This window comes from Delphinus delphis, chromosome 6 (assembly GCF_949987515.2).
Source record: "Delphinus delphis chromosome 6, mDelDel1.2, whole genome shotgun sequence".
Classification (NCBI taxonomy): domain Eukaryota; kingdom Metazoa; phylum Chordata; class Mammalia; order Artiodactyla; family Delphinidae; genus Delphinus; species Delphinus delphis.
This window is the reverse complement of record NC_082688.1, coordinates 47,509,157-47,533,181: the sequence shown is the minus strand read 5'-3', so window position 1 is coordinate 47,533,181 and position 24,025 is coordinate 47,509,157. Positions and strand designations below refer to the sequence as shown.

Here is a 24,025-nt window from a genome sequence, read left to right as displayed (position 1 = left end):
GGCTTCTAATGTGATAACCAGTTTAACAGACTTTAGCTCACTGATATTTATAAAGACTCTATGCTTTACTTCCTGTTCTCCCCCCATCCCACCCCGGCCAAACTCTGTCAAGTGGGTCACTTCCAGGATAGAGGTATTTGCTTCCTTCCTTAGCATTACTCAACCAATTCAGCCAGAGGCATAACCATTTATAGATGCAGTAGAGACCTCTCCGTTCTGCAAATTATAACTCAGTTCCAGCTATCATATGCATAATTCCTTTTTTGGTTACTGGACATTTGGGATATACATTATTGTTAGAACGCAACATGCTGTCATGTATTTAAACATACTGCCTGTTTTAAACCAAAACAACACACTTAAAGCCCATCCATCACCAACTAGTAACAACCGCTTTGATGCTTTTTTTCAACATAACTGCTTATTCTTGGCATGCTATAATTTGTAGTAAATGTGCTGCTGAAGTAAACATTTGATTGTTTATTCATGTGACTATAGTTACCATCTTCACTAGGCTTTAACACACCAAATAGCTGTTACTGAGCCTTGTAAAATGGATTATTGTTAAATACTTTAAATATAGAAATAATTTGAGAAATGTTAAAGATACAACCTATCAATTTGCTATTCAATGAATAACTAGCTGATATGGAGAACTCTAGGAGCCATTTAAAAAATACTTATGATTAATGTTGGAGAGCAAATAAGTTTATGCTGTATTATAGCTCAAAATGATCATTGATATATTAGTCCAGATAAATTTGGTTAAGAGAAGATAATGAGAGATAGTACAACTCTTGACAATTAGATTGTAGACCTTGGCAAAGTAACTTCTCGTTTGGGCTTCCTCACTTGTAAAATGAAGGGATTAGGCTTTATTGTCTAAAGTTTTTAAGATTTAAGAGTTTATCTGACTTCCCATAATAGCTGTTTTTGAAGTTAAGTTTTTGCCATATAGAATGTCTGCTTGCACCAAGAACATCCTATTTACGTGACAATTGATCTCAGTTTACAATTAAAAATTCATTTTCATTTATTAAGCTTTCTTAAAGTGAGCAAAACGTATATATTTATAGAAATCACCAAGAAAAAAACTACTGTGGAATATATTCTTAGCTGGAATATAGAACTGGTGATATTTAAGTTAGAAGTCTGGGGAAAGTGTGAAGATGATAAATCAATTTATTTAAGTTCTTATTCTGCTCATTGTAAGATATTGTAGGAGTTATGTACACTGCTGACCCTTATCCCAGGATTAACATTGCTATTCAAATTGCACAATGATGGTATGCACAAAAGCCACATATTGAAATATATTATTGGGGCTACTCTAGTCAAGGAAGGTTAAAAACTAATATGAGTCATTACATATGAGTGGGGCTGAGATTTTCACATTACATTAAAAATGTAAGGGATTAATCAGTTCCATCTTTTCATTTCTAGTAGGAAGTTGTGGTCCAAAGAAGTGAATTGCCAAGGTCACAGATCTAATTACTGTCAGTTGAGAAGAGTGCCCAGATCCGATTGCCAATTCTACATCATACTGTCCTTCTCCTAGATGCCAGAGCAGGCAATCCTTTGATTAGGTGTAACTCCAAATGGAATATAAAATCTTAAAGGCACTTTAGAGACAGTCCATGTAGCTCAACTTCTCATTTAAATCTGAAATTTCTTCTGTAGCACCGTGTCAGATGTCATTCAGCTTCTACTCCAGCGGTTAACATACTCATTTATCCTTCAGAGGTGATCCCTTTCCTTGATGGACAAAAAGCCATAAATTCTTTGAGCTCTAATCTGCCATTTTGCAACTTTCACCTAGTTCCACCGAGCCAAAAAGGGTAAATTGTACATACCTGTCAAATATGTGAAAACAGCTATCATTCCTTAGTGATAATAATCCTTCAGTTATTCTTTGGGTTTCAGTTTATGGGATTCTTCCCAACTTGGTAAAACACCCCAGGATTTGCTCTAATTTGTGAATATCCTGTCACTGCATCCTGAAATTATTGCAGATGTGGTTTGACCAGCACTTTGTATATAAGATTTATTTCCCCATGATCAATTTTTCATCACCATCATCTTACTTCAGGTTGTAAACAATTGGCTCAAATATTATTTCCAGCAAGTTAAAATCTCTAGATATTTTTCTTAAATTATGTTTTTCCTCCATAGTTTTTTTAAAAAAAATTGATTAATTTATTTTTGGCTGTGTTGGGTCTTCATTGCTGCGTGCAGGTTTTCTCTAGTTGTAGCAAGCGGGGTCTACTCTTCCTTGTGCTGGGCGGGATTCTCATTGGGGTGGCTTCTGTTGTTGCAGAGAACGGGCTCTAGGCACACACACTTCAGTAGTTGTGGCTCATGGGCTTAGTTGCTCCATGGCATGTGGGACCTTCCTGGACCAGGTATCGAACCCGTGTCCCCTGCATTGCAGGTGGATTCTTAACCCCTGCACCACCAGGGAAGCCCCCAGATATTTTTCATCTATAAGCTCTTGACAAGTGTAGTTTCATATTTTTTTCAACGGTTTTCTACTATTTCTAGAATGATGATACCATATGTGATCGTGCCGCTAACTAGCTTGTCAGCCACCACCCTCATCCCTCTGCCATCATTTCCCCTTGACCTCTGACCAGTGTTCTTAATTTCAAATGCACCATCCTTCCTCTAGGCTTCCACATACTGTTCCCCTCAGACAACCCAGGCCCAGTGTTTTCCTAGTCATCCTTCAAAGCTCAGTTCAAATACCACTTCTTTGTGGGACTCCTCCTTGCCCTTCTTCCCATGTTCGCTCAAGAGCACCTTTTACCTATTATAATACCCTACAAAGCTCCTTCAGCCTTATACAAACAGTAATAATACTTGTGCAATAAGGTGTCTGTCCCAGTTACACTGTGAAGGCTGTGAGGACAAGGTTGATGTCTATCTTTATCTGGCATAGGGTTTTGAATGATTTAAACATTCAATAAGTATCTGTTGAATGAATGAGTGAATACTGAATTAGTGTGATCAATATTTTGATTTTCCCAGGTGATCAAAGAAAACAGTTAAACTCTAGGGTGTATGTTGTACAAAGAAGGAAACGTATAGGCTTTAAGACAATCTTGAGAAGGAAAAACGTCTCTAAAAGAAAGAAGGAATAATAAAATTTAGGAAACTATAGATCTATGTACTATAAAGATGAATGGTATATTTTTTTTTTAGTCCTTGTACTAAGTAGGGAGTGAGGAGCATGGAAGAAGAAAAACAAGCACAGCTGAGTGGCATATTTTTGTTTTACTGTTAATTTGACACATCTGAACCAAAGCATTCACAATACTTGATATACTTTGAAGAGAGTCATACACTATAGTCTTAGACATAACCACAGAACAAGCAGAACAATTAAAACTACATAAGGCCTTAAAATATATCCACAGTGTGTATTATTTCAATATTCATTCATTTACAAATTAGACTACATACCATTAATTTTATTTTTATTTTTCTTTCATTGTTTTATTCAAGCAGGATTCATTCAAGGAAAGGCAACTTAGTTTTTGTGTGAGCTTTATTTTTTTCACTACATTCGTTAATATAAAAGTTATGATGTTTTCTTATCTCCTGCATCCAGGAGTAAATCCATGAAATTCTCAGATAGTAATCCAAAACAACAGGTCCTATTCTTAAAAATAGTCAAAGTGAAAAGGGATCAAATAGCCAGTCTGTTTGTGGTCTTAAAGAACATCTAATGGACTTTCAGGTTTTCTAACAGTGACAGTATTGCATTTCTACGAGATTAGTCAAAATTTAAAACAACATTGCGTACAAAATTATTCTTGAAGCTCTAAATGCCTTTTAAATTACTAAAATGAAAATTTTAAGTAGTTGCCTCACAGTACCAAACTTATAAATCAAAACTCGTTAAAATTCAGTGCTATTGTGACTTTATCATTTACAAGGTAACTAGTGGGTAAATTAACAAATGGCATAAAAATTAAGACTTACATCTTTTTTTTTAAAGGAGAAAATGTATGATAACCAGGGAATACAGAAAATTCAATGTATTTTACAATAAAATAACCTTTAAATCTCTATCCCTGTACAACAGGGTTTAGGTCATCTTTAGTGAACTTGCATGTTTTCATACGGTTTATTCTGAGTACTTTAATTGTTTAAGATATACAGCTTTTTATTGAAAGAATATTACATTTGTATACCAGGATAAGGTTTAGTACATTGAGATGTTTTAAAAATATTTATAAATTTGTTTCTGATATGCAAAAGCATTTGGCAATACTTTCATAGCGTTTGATCTTACAGAATTAAAATTTCATACAGTACTCATCTTGATGTTTAAAAAAAAAAATTCACAGAAAAAATATAAATTACATAGCCTGACTGCATGATATTGTTATTTCCAGTTTCTAGTTTGGTAATTAAAACCTTCATTAAGTCTGTTAACAAATCATTACCTGTACATTTATGAAGGCAACTGACATGATTTGCAAACAAAACCTTCAGGTTTTATGTTATTTACCAAAGAGTGCAGTTCAGCAAGAAAGAAAACCCAGTATGCAAATTTTCAGAATATTTTACAAATTTACCAGTTCCTGTGACACAAACTGTTTCAATCTTTCAAGATACTGTCCATAAAGTTCCACATCATTGTGACCTGCCCCTTCAACCCAAAGAGGCTCCACAGGTCTTTGGCAACGCTCAAACAATGCGAGGCCGTGTGAGAAGTCAATGACTTCATCTTCAGTCCCATGAATTATTAATACTGGAGAGGTAATCTTAGAGATTTTGTCAATGCTGTAGGGAAAGAGGAGGAAAGAAGTCAACAAATTAAGTATGAAAAGGAAACAAAAAAAATTTTCTTGTGCTATATTAGATAATTTAAATATCAGAACCATCTTTGAATCAATTCAGAAGGGATAGATACCTCTTGGATTTCAAATATGATTCAAAAGTCATCTTTACATTACTCCCTACCTTAAGATTATCTGAGAACGTTAACTTCATGCACTTCTGTTTTGAGGGAATCACTCAATCATTATAGTCATCCTACTTCGCCTTTCTACAATGTTGATATTTTAGCACAGAAACTTAGGTTGCAAGGAGAGGAAGAAACCAAGGACCATTTCAGCTATGTGCTAACTTCATACCTCTCTGCATTCATATTTTTTTCTCCCTCCCAATATCCTACTAAAATGATAAGCAAAATATTTTTTTTGTTTTGGGTATTTACTACAAAAATAGGAAGAATAAAATAAAACATAACATTTTGGAGCTGGAAAGCAGATGAATATGTGAGATAACAGATTAAAAGTATAGGAGAAAACATAATTTTTAAGAGGACAGAAGGGTAAAGTGAAGAACCAATCCAATTTATATCATGGAATACCCCCAGAAGGCTAGGAACTGACATGCAGATAAAGGCGGGTGATTCAAATCTACAGAAGTTGTTCAAAGTCTGTTTAAGAAATAGTGTCCTGCACCCTCGCCCCACCCCCCCAGTTCTTTTCTTTCCTCCCTTTTGCAGCTGGGTAAATGCCCTCTACCTAAAACTGCAGGGTTTGTGGACTAGGGGATTGCCGGACACAGTTTAAGGCAGAGGTATCAAATAGCAAGTAAACATATACATGTTGTCTGCTATGAATCCATTTTCCCTACTGGGCTCCCAGAATGCTGGCAGCCAAGCCTCCACCTTTTAAGAGATAGTTGTAGTCAGAGTCTTCTTTGGAGACTATATATCTGCCTTAAGAGGAAAGATAAATACTGACATCGGGGTGGGATCCCCAACTAACTGGCTTGGCCAGATCACTGGATAGTGAAACTCACAGTCAACAAGTCTTAATTCCCCACACTTCAGCTCAGCTCTTTAGTTCCTTACTCTTCCATATGAGCACACAAATAAGAATTATCAGACATCAGAGGAGATGTCACTTTACATATAAGACAAGGATCAAAATAAACAGTAAAAAAGGGCAACTTGGAAGAGACAAACAATACAAAGAAAAAACCTTACGAAGAACAAGTTTTAAAAATTTTCTGATAGAAAGAGGCGCAAGGCATAACTACAAAATGAGGACAGAATCTTGAAAAAGAAGAAAATCATCAATGAAATAATTCAAGGCAGCATTTGGTAAGGAAAAAATGCTTGGGTATATTATTTGCTGTCAACTCTTCAATAGTAGAGGAATTAAATAAAAAAGGAAACGTATGATCTTTTTCAAACAGTTTACTGTTAGTGCTGCATACTCTGTTGGTGCAGCTGAAATGAAAGAGGGAGCTAAACAGAGATGTAACTTGGCAATAGTTTACCCCAATTGTCTCCCTATCATTCCTACCATTCAGCTACAAAGTATAATGCACATACCTTCCAATCTACCATTTTCTAAAACAAAAACAAACCCCCAATAAATTTAAAAACCAAAAACCTCCCACAGCCTGCTCTGGTGATAATAGCATATGCTCCCATACGCTTCCCTAAGAAAGTAACCCCTTACTGGCTAAAGAAGAAAAAATTTGTTTTTGAAATGACCCTTCCTGTTCTTATAAAGAATCACGCGGTGACTTGGCCTTTGGCCTATCTATCATTCACAAAGAATCTTTGTATTGCTACCAATTTGGGAAAGGAAATAACGACTGAAATTTGCTACCCTGTCACTTCTTCCCTTCCTTTCTTTGAGAAAAATAGGCCGTCAATTTTTTTGTAACAATGAAGAAGAGCTAGTGGGAACTACCATCCTGTGTTGAGAAGCATGAGGAAAAGTAGCCCTTCTTTTAAATTTGTCTAACACTTATGTTTGCAGACTTTGTGGGGGCAGTAATTATTCTGGCTCATTTAAGACTCAACATTTTCACAATTCACTTCTTTTGTAAATCAGATATCACTAATTAGACATCATTCATTCATTTCTGGCTCATTTAGGACTCAACATTTTCACAATTCACTTCTTTTGTAAATCAGGTATCACTAATTAGACATCATTCATTCATTTTTACAGAAGATTTTAAAAATTTTTATTTATTTTATTTTTGGCTGTGTTGGGTCTTCGTTGTTGAGTGTGGGCTTTTCTCTGGTTACCGCGAGTGGGGACTACTCTTTGTTGCTGTGTACAGGCTTCTCACTGCGGTGGCTTTTCTTGTTGTGGAGCACTGGCTCTAGGCGCACGGGCTTCAGTAGCTGTGGCACGCAGGCTCAGCACTTGTGGCTTGCAGGCTCTAGAGCACAGGGTCAGTAGTTGTGGCACACAGGCTTAGTTGCTGCACGGCATGTGGGATCTTCCCAGACTAGGGCTCGAACCCGTGTCCCCTGCATTGGCAGGCGGATTCTTAACCACTGCGCCACCAGGGAAGCCCCGTTCATTCATATTTTATGCACATGTGTCTCATTTTCCCTCTACTTGTTCCTCTCCTCCAGTATTATGCACCTCACTGGATGGTACTATCGTCCATTAGCAGCTCAAGTCAGAAACCTGGGAATTATATTCAAATTCTTTTGTTTAGCATCCTATATACAGTCTGACATTCAGTTCTATCAATTTTTTCTCAAATTCACTCTCTTATCTCCAATACTAGTGCCACCATCTGGGGTATAAGGCTCTCAGCACTTTTCACTTGGCTTACTATTGCTCAAACACTTCAGCCTTCTGACAGATGTCCTGCCACCACCTTCCTCACAAAGTAATTTTTCCACAATTTCTAAAATATATGTAAAATAGGAGCTCATGGCTGAGTGAACTGTATCATGAATACCTTAAGTGATGGAAAAAAATTCCCTCAAAAGTTTCTTCGAATTAAACTATTTGAATATTAATACTTACTTTGGGAATGCATCAAAACAGTAGGTCTTCTTGGTATCAGGAAAAGCGACTCGCATTCCTGAGGTCAAAGGAGAATGAAGAATAACAGCAGCACTCTCATACCGAGCAGCAAGATCCACAGATGGTACTGTCCCTATACTTTGGCCATATATAATCACATTTTCAGGGCGAATGCCATATCTACAGAGTCCAGAAGTTTAAAAAAAAAAAAAGAGTTGGAGAGTCAGACTGGTATGAAGTGTTCAATCACTACTAAGGACTTACTCTTAAAAAAGAATGAAAGAATGAGACAATGTCAATAAATTTATATTTAAAACTTAAGTTTCTTAGTCATCACTAACATATTTAATGCCACAATAAAATCTATACTATTTCATCTGTTTCAAGTCTATCTTTTGGAAAAATAATGGCTGAGGTCTCTTAAAATTTTAATCTTAAGGAATGAATTTATTAAATCATTTATGCAATTCAATGTAGCATATTATTGACTATATTTGGAACATACTATGTCACTAATATTTTAATGGACTGATGTTTAATGGAGATTTAGTGTTTATTTTCCATTCAATGTAAAAAAGGTTCTTTATTTCTCTAAGCATTAGAAGTGGTTCATTTTATTTTCTGAAGTTGGTCATAGTGATGAAAATGCAACATATAGTTACAGTATGGAATGATGAATAAAATATATGTATTGTTTTAGCCAAGAGCAAATTACTTATTTTTCTTGAGATTTGCATTTATTTACCCATAGAAATGGACTAATGATTGGAAAGATCAATAGATGAATGAGAATTCCAAAAGCCACATGGGCCAGTGATTTATGAATACTTCCTTTAAAAATGATTCAGATTTAAATATATGAACTCACTAACTCAATTATATTGGGTATATACTATGTTCCAGGCATTGTTACTTGTGTACAGTATAACTGTCTTAACTATAAACTACTGCAAGTGTAAGTGAGGTACTATAGGAGCTAATTACCTCTCCATAGTTTCTTCAAATCAGTCTTACAGAAGAATTTGGACCATGTCCCAAAGATTGGGTTCCATCTACTACAGACTGACTCTAAATGTAACTAAACTCAGAAAAGCTTTTTTTGCACTTCCCTTGTGATGCACTGTTTAAGAATACGCCTGCCAACACAGGGGACATAGGTTTGATCCCTGGTCTGGGAAGATCCCACATGCCGCAGAGCAACTAAGCCCATGTGCCACAACTACTGAGCCTGCACTCTAGAGCCTGTGAGCCACAACTACTGAAGCCCGTGCGCCTAGAACCCATGCTCCGCAACGAGAAGCCACCACAATGAGAAGCCCACGCACCACAACTAAGAGTAGCCCCTGCTCGCCGCAACTAGAGAAGGCCCGCGCGCAGCAATGAAGACCCAACGCAGCCAAAATATATAAATAAATAAATAAATTCTCTACACAGAATCTTAATTAAAAAAAGAAAAGGTTTTTTCTTTGCAACAGACCTAGCTTCATAGGAATGAAGAAATTAGGAAAATGAACATTTGCAGCATCGCATCAGCATAACGCTTGGGGCTGCATGGATGCTGTTTAGCTGAACAGCAGAACTGTGGGTGGCAACGATGGGTTTTAGGCTAAAGCTAGCAATGGCAAGGCTCCAGAGTAGCTGAAGCATCTGCCAATTTACTATCAGAGGACTCAAAGCAGTAACAGAATTTCAGAATAGTACACATTAGAAAGGACTTCAGAGACCATCTAATCTAGGTTGGCTGCTTACTGAGTAGATGTTCAAAGTCAGAGTAAGTTAATGACTTACTCAGTTAATGACAGAGTAAGTTAACTGACTTACTCAGTTAATGACAGAGTAAGTTAATTAGAACCCAGGTATCCTGACTCCAGGTCCAGTGCCTTTTCTATTATAGCACACAGATAATGAGCTCAAATACTGTGGGGGAAAGGCTGCATAGTGAATATTCATACTTTATTTTCTGTTGATCCATCAGAAGTTCAGAAACATGGTTACTATAGATATTCAATTATCCTTAAAGGGAAGTTATTCAAATAATAATTATTTAAGTTCATTATTTTTTCCCTTCCTGGTTACTTAAGCTCTTTTTTACTTTAATCAAGTAAACTAAATGAAAGGCATGAATTCTAATTACACACATTTTATTAGATGACAGAATTCAAGAACTGGAAAGAATCTTGGAGATCATTTAACTCAAGCGCTTCATTAAATAGACTAAGAAACAGAGGCTCAGAAAAATTAAATAAAATTTCCCAAGACTTCCTAACCTTACTAACTCTTCCAACCATATTTAGAGTTCAACATAAGAGAAATTTTAAGTCTGAAATTCTATGCTAAACTAGTATGTGGGACTAGGTAGCAATCTATCTGTTCTACTCCTAGTCTTCATTCATACTGGTCGAGTGTATAAAAAGCTTAATTAACCCAGACTAGAAATCACTGAAGAAAGTTTCCTGTAAATTGATATCTGATAAGATTTAAAAAAAATAATAAAGCTGACCACTTACAAGAGGGGATTCTTTTACATAAACATAGAAAGAACACTTAACTGGATACTAACATGTTTTGCTTGAATAATTTATACTTTTGTGCTACTTGGAAGCACTAATAATGAAGGCTATCTGCTTTTGGCACCTTTAGATGCTATACTAATTCACTGAAGTTGATTTATAGTATGTGAATTATATTGCAATAAATCTGTTATTAAAAAATTATATTTTCCTGACAGGTATTATATATACTATATTCAACTGGTTGAATCTGAAAGGGGGAACTCAGTTTTGTTTGCGGGCCTGAGGGGACTGACAGGAGTATAACCGAAGCATATTTTGACTGTGGTCATTTAAGGTAGCTTTTAAGTTTATAAATTTTTACCGCTCTGTGCGTGCCTCCCTCCCACTCCTAAACTCCATAATTACTACTTACCATCTATTTTTTTTCTTACTTGTCAGAAATTTGTTTTCATATCATTTCAATTGACTTAAGAATCCCTTTTATACAGAATTCTGCTATGGAACTATAGTTTTACTACACATCTTGGAGGGGTAAATGTTTCTAAAGATTTTTCTAAAAAAGATTATATCTACTAATGAAATTGAGAAAGTTCTTCCCAACTAACTGAAACCATTAATATTTAAATTAAATTAGGAATGGTAGATTTTCTTTATGTACTCTAGCTTCAGTCTAAAATCCTCTGGAGGGATTTCCCTGGTGGTGCAGTGGTTAAGAATCCGCCTGCCAATGCAGGGGACACGGGTTCGAGCCTTGGTCCGGGAAGATCCCACATGCTGCGGAGCAACTAAGCCCGTGCGCCACAACTACCGAGCCTGCTCTCTAGAGCTGGAGAGCCACAACTACTGAGCCCGCGTGCCACAACTACTGAAGCTTGCGTGCCTAGAGCCCGTGCTCCGCAACAAGAGAAGCCACCGCAGTGAGAAGCCCGCGCACTGCAACGAAGAGTAGCCCCTGCTCACCGCAACTAGAGAAAGCCCGCGCACAGCAACGAAGACCCAACGCAGGCAAAAACAAACAAACAAACAAACAAAAAAACACCTCTGGAAGTCAGGCAGCTTATTAATGTACAATGAAGAATAATTTGTATTGAGGTATCTTTCTGTTTAGTGTACATTAACTGATGAGAAAATACACTGAAGTATACAAAATTGCAATCTTTTTCAAGAAAAATTTATAAGTATTTTTGTGACTAGCAAAGATTAATGTTATTTCTATTTATTAATTTTTAATTATTAATTATATAAAATGATGCAAACCCTGCCTTAGGATTTTAACAATCTAGCCTCTTACTCTGTTAATGACAGATCAAGAGAATGATTAGCTAAATCACTGTTTTCTCTCATTCCCTTGAAATGTTGCAACTTTGAATAAACATTTTTATACCACAATCCAGTAAGTTTCTAAAACCAAACATTTTTCACTGGCTTACATTTTTAGGAAAATCACACACACACACACAAGCTGTCAAACTCTTTTATGCTATTATACAAAATTTAAAATTACAATCTAAAAGTGTAACTCTTCATAGGTTTATACTGGTAAATATAATCTTTATTTAGTACTTCAAGATGTGTTACAAAAACAGATTTTATTCTATTCTTATACAAGACAATTTTATCAGCCATCACAAATGTGGAAAACAATTCCCAATCACCATTTACCTTGTCCTAAGAGCAAGCCAAGCAGCTTCTATGTCTGCATAGAGGTTCTTCTCTGTCGGTTTCCCAGAACTTGCACCATATCCAGAATAATCATATGAAAATATATTACAATTAATCCGCGATCCCAGTCCTATGTAAAAACTGCTCATCTGACCAAGATCAACAGCATTTCCGTGTGAAAAGAGTAAAGTGTATTTGGCATTGGGTGAGCAACGCACAAACATGCAGGCAATTCTGTTGCCTTTACTGGTTCTAGTCATGAAACACTCAATAGCATCTTTTTCTCTAGAAGAATATTGCCAGTCTGCTCGTTCTGATAGGTGTAACGTCCAGCGGCTTCCACTTTCATCACACATCAGCGTGTAAGTTGGATCAGGTGGCAAAAATGCTAATTTTGAAGCAATTTTCCCTGGACAAGGTGGACAGCAGAAGAGGCAACATAGCTCACTAAATGAAAGATTATTCATCTTCTGAAAAAGAAAAGAATAGTCATGTTTTAATCACTGAATGTCCATTCTGCATTTGCATACAATAAAAGTTAAAACAAAGACACCAGTAAATTCTACTACTGGACAGTGTCTACTACTATTATATGAAGTATGCTTTCCCAAATAGATTTTTGGCATCTTTCTAGAAACACTTGAAATCATGAGGTGAGACAAATATTCCTGACCAGGAAACGGACTCAAATACTATGTGACATGTTGCAAATAGTAGTTGAATTTTTTTTTTTTTTGCAGTACGTGGGCCTCTCACTGTTGTGGCCTCTCCCGTTGCGGAGCACAGGCTCCGGACGCGCAGGCTCAGCAGCCATGGCTCACGGGCCCAGCCGCTCCGCGGCATGCGGGATCCTCCCGGACCGGGGCACAAACCCGTTTCCCCTGCATCGGCAGGTGGACTCTCAACCACTGCACCACCAGGGAAGCCCAGTAGTTGATATTTTATAATACTTAACCAAAATATGAAAAATGATACTCTTACCAGAGAGTAGAGGTATACATTTGTTATTTCTCTACAAATAACAACATAGTAGGTATGAAATATCTTTAGTTAGCTTTTAATTTCTGTGTAACTCAGTGAAAATTCTCAGAATCTCGTGAGAAGCTAGGGATTTAACATAATATAGTAAATATATAATAATAGCACTTACTATTTGTCAGGCATTGTGCTAAGGGTTCTATGCATATCAGCATGTTTAATCCTCTAAGCAACTCTGTATGGTAGTCTGAGAAAAGAAACCTGCACAAGTTGAGGAAGTGAGGGAGCCAGGATTTGACACCAGGCTCAGTCATCGTCCTACATCACTGGGCTACATACACTGCTTCAAGGGCTCAAAACACTATTTGTCTCAGAAGCTTATTATTTTAGCCATATTTGTCTCAGAAGCCTATTATGTTAGCCATAGTGCCAATGGCCTAAATAACCTGTAAAACATTAAAATGTATATATGAATATATGTATGTATGAAATTATTGCCCAAATTAAGAAGGCATTATTATTATGGAAAAAAGATCTGCTCAAGGAAAATTTCGTAAATGGTTAGATGGAAATGAGCATAAGGTTTGAAGTCAGAGAGAGTTGTGGTAGCACTTACTAGCCGTGTGCCCTTGGGCAAATTATTTACCTTTTTGACCCTCACTGTTTTCATAAGTAAATGAGGCCAGTGCCTACAATGAACACAGTGGTTGTGAAGAACAAATATAATGATATCGTTAAGGCACTTAACATAGTAATGGCCGTAGAGCTGACACACTCAGAAATGGTCCACTTTCTCCTATGCCCTTTTCATCAATATTTTAAAAGTATCCACAGCTCATATTAACTCAGAAACAAAATAAAGTACTACTTGTTTGCCCTACCAGCATTTCCTTCTAATTATCCTTTCTCAAATTCCTATCTCTTTTTAGCAGTAGACCATTGCTTAGGTTCCAGGAAGAAGGCATTCAAAACAAACACCTTCCAGAGGTTTGGTGGCACCTAATTTTCTCCAAAAAAATCTAAATAAAAGGATAGGGAAAAAAAGAACTTCATCCTACCAAAAAATGAGAAACTATCACCTCAGAAGAGTGACTAAAGTGTTGAGTACATATGGAAAGAAATGAATGCCTTTTTCATTAATTACTGATTCAAAATCTAGTTTATTTTGCTTAATACAAATGTGTTAATTTCCCAGTGTAAACTAATTAGGTAGAAAGAAGAAGCAGAAACAGCAGAGAGAGAAGAGTAGGAGTGACATGAAAGGCTTTAAAAGATGAGTAAGGGAAGGGCAGAAAAATGTCTCTGGGCTAATGGGAAGCACCTTTACTTGTTATTCTATTTTTATTCCCTTTCGGCCTTCAAAATGAATATAGCCTGAATAAGTTAATGTCTTACTCTGGTTGGAACAAGAGTCAGATAGAACAAAAATGACAACTAGCTGTCATCCTTAGTGCTAACTCTAATTGGCTCCATGACATGTTGTACTGAGGAGGATTCTGAGAGCATGCCCCGGGCTTAGCAGGCAAAGAATGTGTGATAAATTAGCAAAGTCTACTACAGAATTTGGCTACAAATCTATTATCCTGGTCAGGAGGACAAAGGATCTGGTGAAGATGGCAGAGAAGGGAGTTCAAAGGGTCAGTTCCAAAGAAGGAGATGATCCCCAAAACAAAAACAAACAAACAAAAAAACCTAAAAACAAAGAAGGAGATAACCTGGAAAAAGAAGATGAGGTAGAAGGTACAATATATCAGTGCTATCCATTTAATAATCTACCTATGGTCATTTCTTACCCCCAATTACCTTACACGCCATCAACTGCTGACCCTGAAGAGCATATTAAAAGCTTGATTAAGTAAACTGTATATAGCTATACTATGTTCCTGTAAATTACCACTTGAACGTGAAGACTTTTATGTACTATATAATAAAGTAATTTTGAAATAAACTGGCTGACCGAACATATATAATGCTGCAGAGACGATTCTGAAGATGAACACCAAAGGAAAAAATTAGACGAGAAAAAGCTGCAATGCCAGGGTCAAGTCAAATGAAAGACAATCTGACCTTCTTAATGGTGGCAGAAGAAATTATTCCCACCTCCACTGCCTCAAACCCAGACAACTGGTATCCACTTAATAAGATAAACTTGGAAATTATCACTTTCCTAATGATAGGTCTGATATAGGGCAGCAACATAGACTTGCTTAAAAAAGTTATTCTCTCCTTTTCTATAAATGTGAAATTTTTCACAATAGAAAATATAAATAAAACAAATAAACCTATGTTTTAGTATGATCAGAGCAGAGCTGGGCAAATTACTGAGGGAGAATATCTTATTCTTGATAAATCACTGAAATCTTGTTAAATTTAGATAATTTAAATCCAATTTGTTTCATATAACTCACCTGAATATAAACATTTTATTTACTAGTTATTTCTTGACAACAAAATCTTGAGGCGACAAGGCAGTGAGTAATCACAGATGGAAAACAGAGTTATGAGAGTACACAAAGGTCATACAACAAATTGAATAATTTGTAGCTGAATTTTTGGACAAGACAAAACAAGGATTTAAACTAAGTTATAATAAACCTATTTAAAAAGAGAGAGAGAGGGGCTTCCCAGGTGGCACAGTGGCTGAGAGTCCGCCTGCCGATGCGGGGACACGGGTTTGTGCCCCGTTCCGGGGAGATCCCACATGCCGCGGAGCGGCTGGGCCCGTGAGCCATGGCCGCTGAGCCTGCGCGTCCGAGCCTGTGCTCCGCAACGGGAGAGGCCATGATAGTGAGAGGCCCGCGCACCAAAGAAAAAAAAAAAAAAAGAGAGAGAGAGAGAAAGAGAGAAGGAGGGAGTGAGAGAGAGAGAAAACTTAAAGATGAAGCAGAAAAAAGTGTCAGAAAGAAAAGTTCAACTGGAATCCCTGGTATAAAAAAATCAGTATCTGAAATAAAGAATTAAACTGATGGGTTGGGTACAAATATTGATAACAGTTGAAGAACACATTAGTGAGCTGGAAAATCAGGCTGAAGAATTCCCAGGTATGGAACTTTTCAGGGGGATGAAGAGATGGAAAATATAGAAGAAAATTTAAGGAGGATTTCAGTAGAAATACCAATATCACTATAGGAGTCCCCTCCAAAAAAAGAGAGGAGAAAATAAAGACAATCTAATAATTTTTCAGAATTAAAGAGAGAAAATTCAGATTGAAATAGCTCAGAATGCCAAATAGGTATTTAAGAAAACTTTCACAGCTAGACAAATTACAGTAAATATTAAAACTGCCAGAAACAAAAATCTGAACGTTTCCAAAAGGGAAGAACAGATTACTTACAAAGGAACAAGAATCAGATGAACAGCTAACTTTTGAATAGCAACACTAGAAACCAGAAGACACTGAAGGGGTAAATTTAAAGTAAGGAAAAAGCTTTGAAGCTAGAATTTCACACAGATAAAATACCAATTTAGGGCTTCCCTGGTGGCGCAGTGGTTGAGCCTCCGCCTGCCGATGCAGGGGACACGGGTTCGTGCCCCGGTCCAGGAAGATCCCACATACCGCGGAGCGGCTGGGCCCGTGAGCCATGGCCGCTGAGCCTGCGCGTCCGGAGCCTGTGCTCCACAGCGGGAGAGGCCACAGCAGTGAGAGGCCAGCGTACCGCAAAAAACAAAAAATAAAAAAAATACCCATTTAATATAAGGATAAAATAAGGATATTTGCAGGCACACAAAAACTGAGAAGGTTTACTAAGTCAAGACCCTCTTTGAAAAACTCCAGCAAGGAGGAAAAGAAATGCAAGAAAAGTCTGAGATATCTGAGATATGACAAATAAATAATAGTTAATATAATGTCTTTTTTGGTAAGTAAGCAATGGAGGAAAAGAAAAAGCAGCAAAGTACATCCCTAATAATCCAGAATCAAAACTTTGGAGAATACCAATGTGGAGGGGACTGGAATAAGAGTTAGGAAATATTTAAGAAGTAAAAATGTGCCAGGGCACCGGTCACTTGAATTGTTGGGAATATTAATACTGATAAGATTAAGACACAGAATAAAGGCATGAATATGACTCTTATTTATTTTGGCTGCACCAAGCAGCACAGGAGATCTTAGTTCCCTGACCAGGGAATGCACCCATGCCCCCTGCAGTGGAAGCATGGAGTCCTAATCACTGGGTCACCAGGGAATTCCCATTATGACTCTTAATAAGTCAGACATAACCAGCATAAAAATGATACTATGATACACCTGAAGAGTAGTTATAGTTTTCATTACAAATGTCTAGCCTTGAGTATTTATCAGCATGTTAAAACTCAAGAAGGAGTGTAAACACAAAGAAATAAGAAATTAATGGTAGATATCAACAAAATAGAGAACAAAATGCAACAGAAAAAGAGGTCATTCTGGACCTCTAGTGCCATGCAGAGTATCTAACACATAATGAGGTTTCTAATTATTTTTTAGATGAATGAGTTAGTAAATTATTAAGATTAATTCAACCCTCTGCACCTCAGAAGCCCCCAGAAAAGAAGGAAAAAGTTTACAAATCACATGTTAAGAAAGAAATCCAACATATTTTGTGACAATTACTTAGGTTTCTTTTATGGGTCAGAATAGAAGCAATCAAATAAAAATGTATGAACCTGAATGAGGGAGGGTTCAGGCAGGAAAAGCATTGCTAGTTACTGAAATCATTCAGTGTGTTATAAAGCACAGAACAGAACAGTCTTCCAGGGAGAAGGAAATCTTGCCCCTTTGGAAATCAATTCACAAAATGAAAGGTCAGCTCAATGTTAAACAGATGGCCCATTGTGAAAATTAAGGTTTTCCTTTTGGCAGGGGACTCAGAGTTACTTCACTTATATAGCAGGAGGAAGTTCCTAAAATTGCATGAAATAGTAATTTAAGAACTTGCTTCTCCTGGTAATTTTTTCCTGCTCAATGACAAAGGAAAAGAGATGAACACCTGAGTCCTTTCTCAGCAAAACAGGAAGACTACTGTTAAATAATGTCCTTAAATAAAATGACATACTATAATCTCCTTCCCTTTTTTTTTTTTTTTGCGGTACGCTGGCCTCTCACTGTTGTGGCCTCTCCCGTTGCAGAGCACAGGCTCCAGACGCGCAGGCTCAGCGGCCATGGTTCACGGGCCCAGCCGCTCCGCGGCATGTGGGAACCTCCCGGACCGGGGCACGAGCCTGTGTCCCCTGCATTGGCAGGCGGACTCTCAACCACTGGGCCACCAGGGAAGCCCCTCCTCTCTCTCTTTTTTTTTAAAAAATTTATTTATTTTTGGCTGAGTTGGGTCTTCGTTGCTGCGCGTGGGCTTTCTCTAGTTGCGGTGAGCGGTGGTGGTGGGGGGCTACTCTTTGTTTTGGTGCACAGGCTTCTCATTGCGATGGCTTCTCTTGTTGCGGAGCACAGGCCCTAGGCGCATGGGCTTCAGTAGTTGCGGCATGCAGGCTCAGTAGCTGTGGCTCACGGGCTCTAGAGCGCAGGCTCAGTAGTTGCGGCACACGGGTTTAGTTGCTCTGCAGCATGCGGGATCTTCCCGGACCAGGGATCGTACCCGTGTCCCCTGTATTGGCAGGTGGATTCTCAACCACTGCACCACCAGGGAAGCCCCGCCTTCCTCTCTTCTGACAGAAGAAATAACTGAAACGACTTCTGTTAATTCCTGATGTAATAACATTTACTGAAAAAAAATCTCCCTTTCAACTCTTTTGTAATAATTTCTTGGTAATGCAGATTGACTCATATTACTACCATCTACGAAGGACAATTGATTGATTCTTTTAGGGTTCAAGATTTTGTCATGATGAACAGTAGTAGTACTCAATAGTCTTTTAAAAAAGGTTTTAGAGAAAACATTTTAAAAGTATCAATACTTATAACTTTTCTTCATTTTGTGTGGTATTTTGACAATTTCACTCTAAATAGTATCTGAGCTGATTTAAAGTCTTACCCAATTTGGAGTGTAGTCAGTAAACTGCTTAAATTTTGATATACTAGATTTCATGTTAAGAACTACATTCTAAAATCCAAGATGAATTTCTTTGAATTTGGCTTCATGCACGGAAATCTGGGGAAGTAATATTACATATTCTGTTTTGTAGAATGTCAGAATTTGTTACCTAGAGAATCTGCGATTACTACTTTCAGTTAGTTATACGTCTATCTATTTAGCAATCAGGTTTCAAGAAGTCCCAGTGATTCAGAATAACAGCAACGCTTCCCAGAGATTAATTTTTTAAGATAAATAAATATCTGAGCATTCAAAGACAAAAAATAAGTAAAAAAGGGAAGACTGCACAAAATGTAAAGACTGGTCTGTTTGCTACTGTAAAAACAACCCATTTTTGATGCTTATCTTTGGTTATAAAAATTAAAGCTTGATGTTTTTTAAACTGACAGAAGAAACCAGAAAAAATAAAAATAAAAATAGATTTATAGCAAAGCCTGCCTAACACCAGAAATGGATAAACGAGGTAGATGTTTGATTATTAAGAGCAAGAGGTAGCAAAGATCAGAATGAAGTTCGAAGCGATGGCACAGAAGATACTCAACTATGAAAAAGCAGGAAAAAAAAAAAATCAGATTTTAGGTTAGTTCTGTACAAGGGGGCCATGAGCCCAACACATCCCAGCTGACTAATCCAAAGGAAATCACCATAATACTACTATACAAAGGGGGTCAATCACATACAGCTCAGTAGCCTAGGGGTGTATCTAAATCAAATTAAGCTCAGTTCAGTATCCTTGGAGGGCACCAAGGGAGTTAGGTACTGCCACCCTAATATCCAGCATGTAATCTGTAGTAGCATTTACCAAAGTACAGCAACAAGTGAAACCACATGCGTTACTGTTTTCAGAGAGCTATATGTATTACAGAGTTCAACGTATACAGAGAAGCTGAATAATCACCATTAAAGAAGTTTGGCACCAGCCTTATTTTTCACTCAAGACAGAGTATTCCAAATTCTCATAATGATCAAAATTTCTGCTAAATGTTACTTAGAAACTAGGTGTTTAGTACATGTCACTTTAACACATTTTCTTATTTGTATATATCTTATGTAGAAATACAGCTTATGTAGCCCTTATCTCTTTGGGGTAGGTTGTATTTATTTCTTTTAGATCATTATAAGAATCAGCAGCAGAAGTACTCCACTGTCTGTGAGATCAAAGGACTTGATTGGCTGATTTTGCTAGGAAAACTTGGAAGACAGAACGCATGGGTTGTGTTACATAGGAATGGAAACTTAATAACTCAGGAAAAGTTTTTTTAAAGGCACTATATTTTTTGTATTTCAAATTGGAAGGAGAAATTTGGTAAAACTATTTTCTTTTAAAGAGTCATGTCAGTTACTTTTAAAGATAGTTATAATTTTTAAATACTAATAAGATTCTAGAGATACTTAGTAACTGGGCCAATGTATCACTTGAAAACACCTATGAAACGTGGCTTTTGTTGGTAAATTGAACAGATGCCTTAATAATTGCGAGTTTTATAAAATTTAGAGGAGTTTCTCAAACAGGCAAAACATAATGGGTATGTCAAAATAAGTTTCCTTTCCCGCTGGTGAGAAAAGTTGGGGTTAGACACATGAAGAAAGTTGAGGTCTACCAGAGGTACCAAAATAGTCCCAATCCTAGTGTTAGTATGAAGTTATTTATTTATTTTTTCTTCAGTAAAAGAAAGTTAAACAGTAAGAATCAGAAGTGAGGAAACTGGATTTATGACAAGATTATAGAAGATGGAAATTAAGGCTGAAGAGCCTATACGCTAGGCCAAGCAAACTAATTTGGCTCAGCACTCCTACATAGGTCAATGTAGCCATTTCTACAGTACTAATGTTTTCCCCTAGTTTCTTAATTCTTACTGCACTAATACAGGAGGCACTAACCACATACGGCTACTTAAAGTAATTAAAATTAAATATTCAGTTCCTCAGCCACACTAGCCATATGTTGACTAGTGGCTACCAAATTGCACAGTGTAGAAGAAGCATTTCCATCACTGCAGAAAGTCCTTATTGGGCAGTGCTGAACTAAAAGCTTTTAAACCCAGGCAATGCAGAACCAAAACTTACATGCTTCATACTAGATTTAAATGTTGGAGCTCCTTCCTCTCCAGTCTTTCCATCATAGTACATATAAGCTATTTTTATAGGTCCTGTTGAACAATGTAACCACCCAGAACTAAATGAGTTTACCTATACAATACTGTTTTAGAAGACTACTATCTTGACAAAAATATTACATCAAGCCCAACCTTAACGTAAAAGCCATTTTATTTAAAAGGAGGAATGCAAATCAATCAGACTATCCATACATTTTAATGCATGGTTTTAAGGTGTCAAAGGAATTCAATATTCTTTTTTGCGGTACGCGGGCCTCTCACTGTTGTGGCCTCTCCCGTTGCGGAGCACAGGCTCGGACGCGCAGGCTCAGCGGCCATGGCTCATGGGCCCAGCCGCTCCGCGGCATGTGGGATCCTCCCGGACCGGAGCACGAACCCGCATCCTCTGCGTTGGCAGGCGGACTCTCAACCACTGCGCCACCAGGCAAGCCCTCCATTTCTTGTTCCATCAACTTTAGGAAGTTTCCACTGGCTTCCTATGTAATCAAATACCATTATAATTGGCTATACAATTACTTTCACATTAAGTTTTATATCATTTGCAGTTTGTTTTATAATTATAAAATTTTTGTTTTATCTATAGGTTGATTTTTTTTAAACTGGGTAACAAAAAGTATTTACAATGTTATCCACTGCCATCCAAGTAGTGGGATATTTTATGTCACTAAATTCCAAGTGTGAAGGTGTTTATAACTCTGATAACTGCTCAAAAATAAGGCACATTTCAGTTTGTTTCATATTTGACTTTCTGAAGAGCCTTTAATTTTCCTAGAGCTGCTGCCTTTTTTTAATTTTCAGAAAGTTCATAAGCTTTTATCACATATAATATATTCCAACTTCTTATTCTTCGAATTTGTGCAACAGAATCTGTGTTTCTGAAGATGTTCTTAGTCCCCAGTGAGTTATTTTAAACTGAAACAATTAAGTTCTGGGACAGTTCAAAGCCCAGGGGTCTGTCTAGCTAGGATTTCTTTTCATCATCCTTCTGTTGTTTCATAATCTCATGTTTTAATTCTTCTGTGGGATTATTTTTTGTTTGGTTTTGCTAGAATACATCTCCAAGCATTTGCCCTCCCTCCCTCACAAGGGCCTAGGGGAAATAAAGCATATTTTAATGTACAATTTTAAAAAGTTCTTACTTTGGGACTTCCCTAGTGGCACAGTGGTTAAGATCCCACATGCCTCAGTGCAACTACTGAGCCTACGCTCTGGAGCCCGTGAGCCACAACTACTGAGGCCCGTGCGCCTAGAGCCCGTGCTCCACAACAAGAGAAGCCACCACAATGAGAAGCCCGCGCACCTCCACGAAGAGTAGCCCCTGCTCACCTCAACTAGAGAAAGCCCGCGCACAGCAACCAAGACCCAACGCAGCCAAAAATATTTATTTAAAAACAAAGTTCTTACTTAGATTTCACAAATGGCAAACTAGGCATGCTTTAGAATTACAAGTTTTTAAAGAAATTTCCACCCCAGCTTAAATCATTGGCCCACATCTTCTAGCATCCAATGTTGACTCCTAATACCAATCTGATTTTTGTTTTTTAAAGTAATTCCCATCTCTCTTCCACAAAAAAAAAAAACCTGAGATTTTTCTTTATCCTGAGCTCTGAAATTTTATGAGACTATATCTAAACGTGTTTTCATTCTTTCTGTTGTGTATTTAAGAAGTCATTTTGATCTAAAGCCTCAAGACTTTTCTTTAGCTCAAAGAATTTTTCTTCTGTTTTTTAATTCCCTCTCCACCTCTTTCTCTTTCTATCAGGAATTCCTATTTAGGAATCCTAGGACTATTATACTTACAAATTTTCTTTCCTTTTCCCTTCTCTTTCTGCTCTATTTCCTAGGTAATTTCTTCTAGTTTATCTCACAGATCGCTACTTTGGTATTCTAGAGTATAAAATCAATTTTAACATTAAAACTTTTTGGTTGGGCTTCCCTGGTCGCGCAGTGGTTAGAATCTGCCTGTCAATGCAGGGGACACAGGTTCAAGCTCTGGTCCAGGAAGATCCCACATGCCGCGGAGCAATTAAGCCCGTGCGCCACAACTACTGAGCCTGTGCTCTAGAGCCCAAGAGCCACAACTACTGAGCCCACGAGACACATCTACTGAAGCCCACCCGCCTAGAGCCTGTGCTCTGCAACAAGAGAAGCCACTGCAATGAGAAGCCCGCGCACCACAGCGAAGAGTAGTTGCTGCTCGCTGCAACTAGAGAAAGCCTGCGCACAGCAACGAAGACCCAACACAGCCAAAAACCCCCCAAAAAAACCCCAAAACAAAAAAACCCCCAACTTTTTGGTTTATGGGTGCAATATCCTCTGAAATCTCTCTTAGAGTAGCAAGTGAGCCTAATTTTTGTTGTTCTGTCCATCTGTGTTTTTCAGATGTTTGTTCCTTCTGTTTGTTCATCTTTGATTTTCATGCTGTTAGACTGCTTCTTCACTGACTGTTCATATTTATGAGCAAAGAATTAAATTGAGTATCCTTTATATTTGTGTAAGCATGCTGTTCAGCAGACTTCTAGTCTGAATAGGACTAACTGGCTGCAGTCTTAGAACTCCTATAACTATGAAAATAAAGAGGATTTCTGGGGATAGGGTACTTTACTTGAGTCAGTCTCAAGTCTATCAGTCTCTCCCATATCCATCCATCCACCTCTGCCTATGGAAAAAAAAAGTGTGTTCTATTTACCGTTTTCAATGGGAACAGAAGATACCTTACAAATATTCAAGAACATGGTACAGCTTTAACTATTTGGTCCAGTAATGCAATTAGGGATTCTACCCAGTAAATTATTCAAACGAGTACAGTATAGTCCAGAAACTATAAGGTTGGTGACTTTAGGGAAGTCAATCCCTTTAAATCTAATTCTCCTTTTAAATAAAATGAGAAGTTTGAACTAGATATTAAGATTTCTTCTAGTTCT

The 24,025-nt window shown here is 37.4% G+C and overlaps 1 protein-coding gene across 1 annotated transcript in view; it reads right to left on the bottom strand.

The window, feature by feature from the left end:
• Positions 1-3,263: 3,263 nt before the first annotated feature.
• Positions 3,264-24,025, bottom strand: part of ABHD17B (abhydrolase domain containing 17B, depalmitoylase) — a 36,611-nt gene continuing 15,849 nt past the window's right edge. The window contains exons 2-4 of the mRNA XM_060014634.1: positions 11,984-12,453; positions 7,809-7,988; positions 3,264-4,791 (exon numbers count right to left, since the gene is read on the bottom strand). Coding sequence (XP_059870617.1) covers positions 4,572-4,791; positions 7,809-7,988; positions 11,984-12,450 — 867 coding nt within the window. The 5' untranslated portion in view covers positions 12,451-12,453 and the 3' untranslated portion in view covers positions 3,264-4,571. The remainder of the gene's footprint in view (positions 4,792-7,808; positions 7,989-11,983; positions 12,454-24,025) is intronic.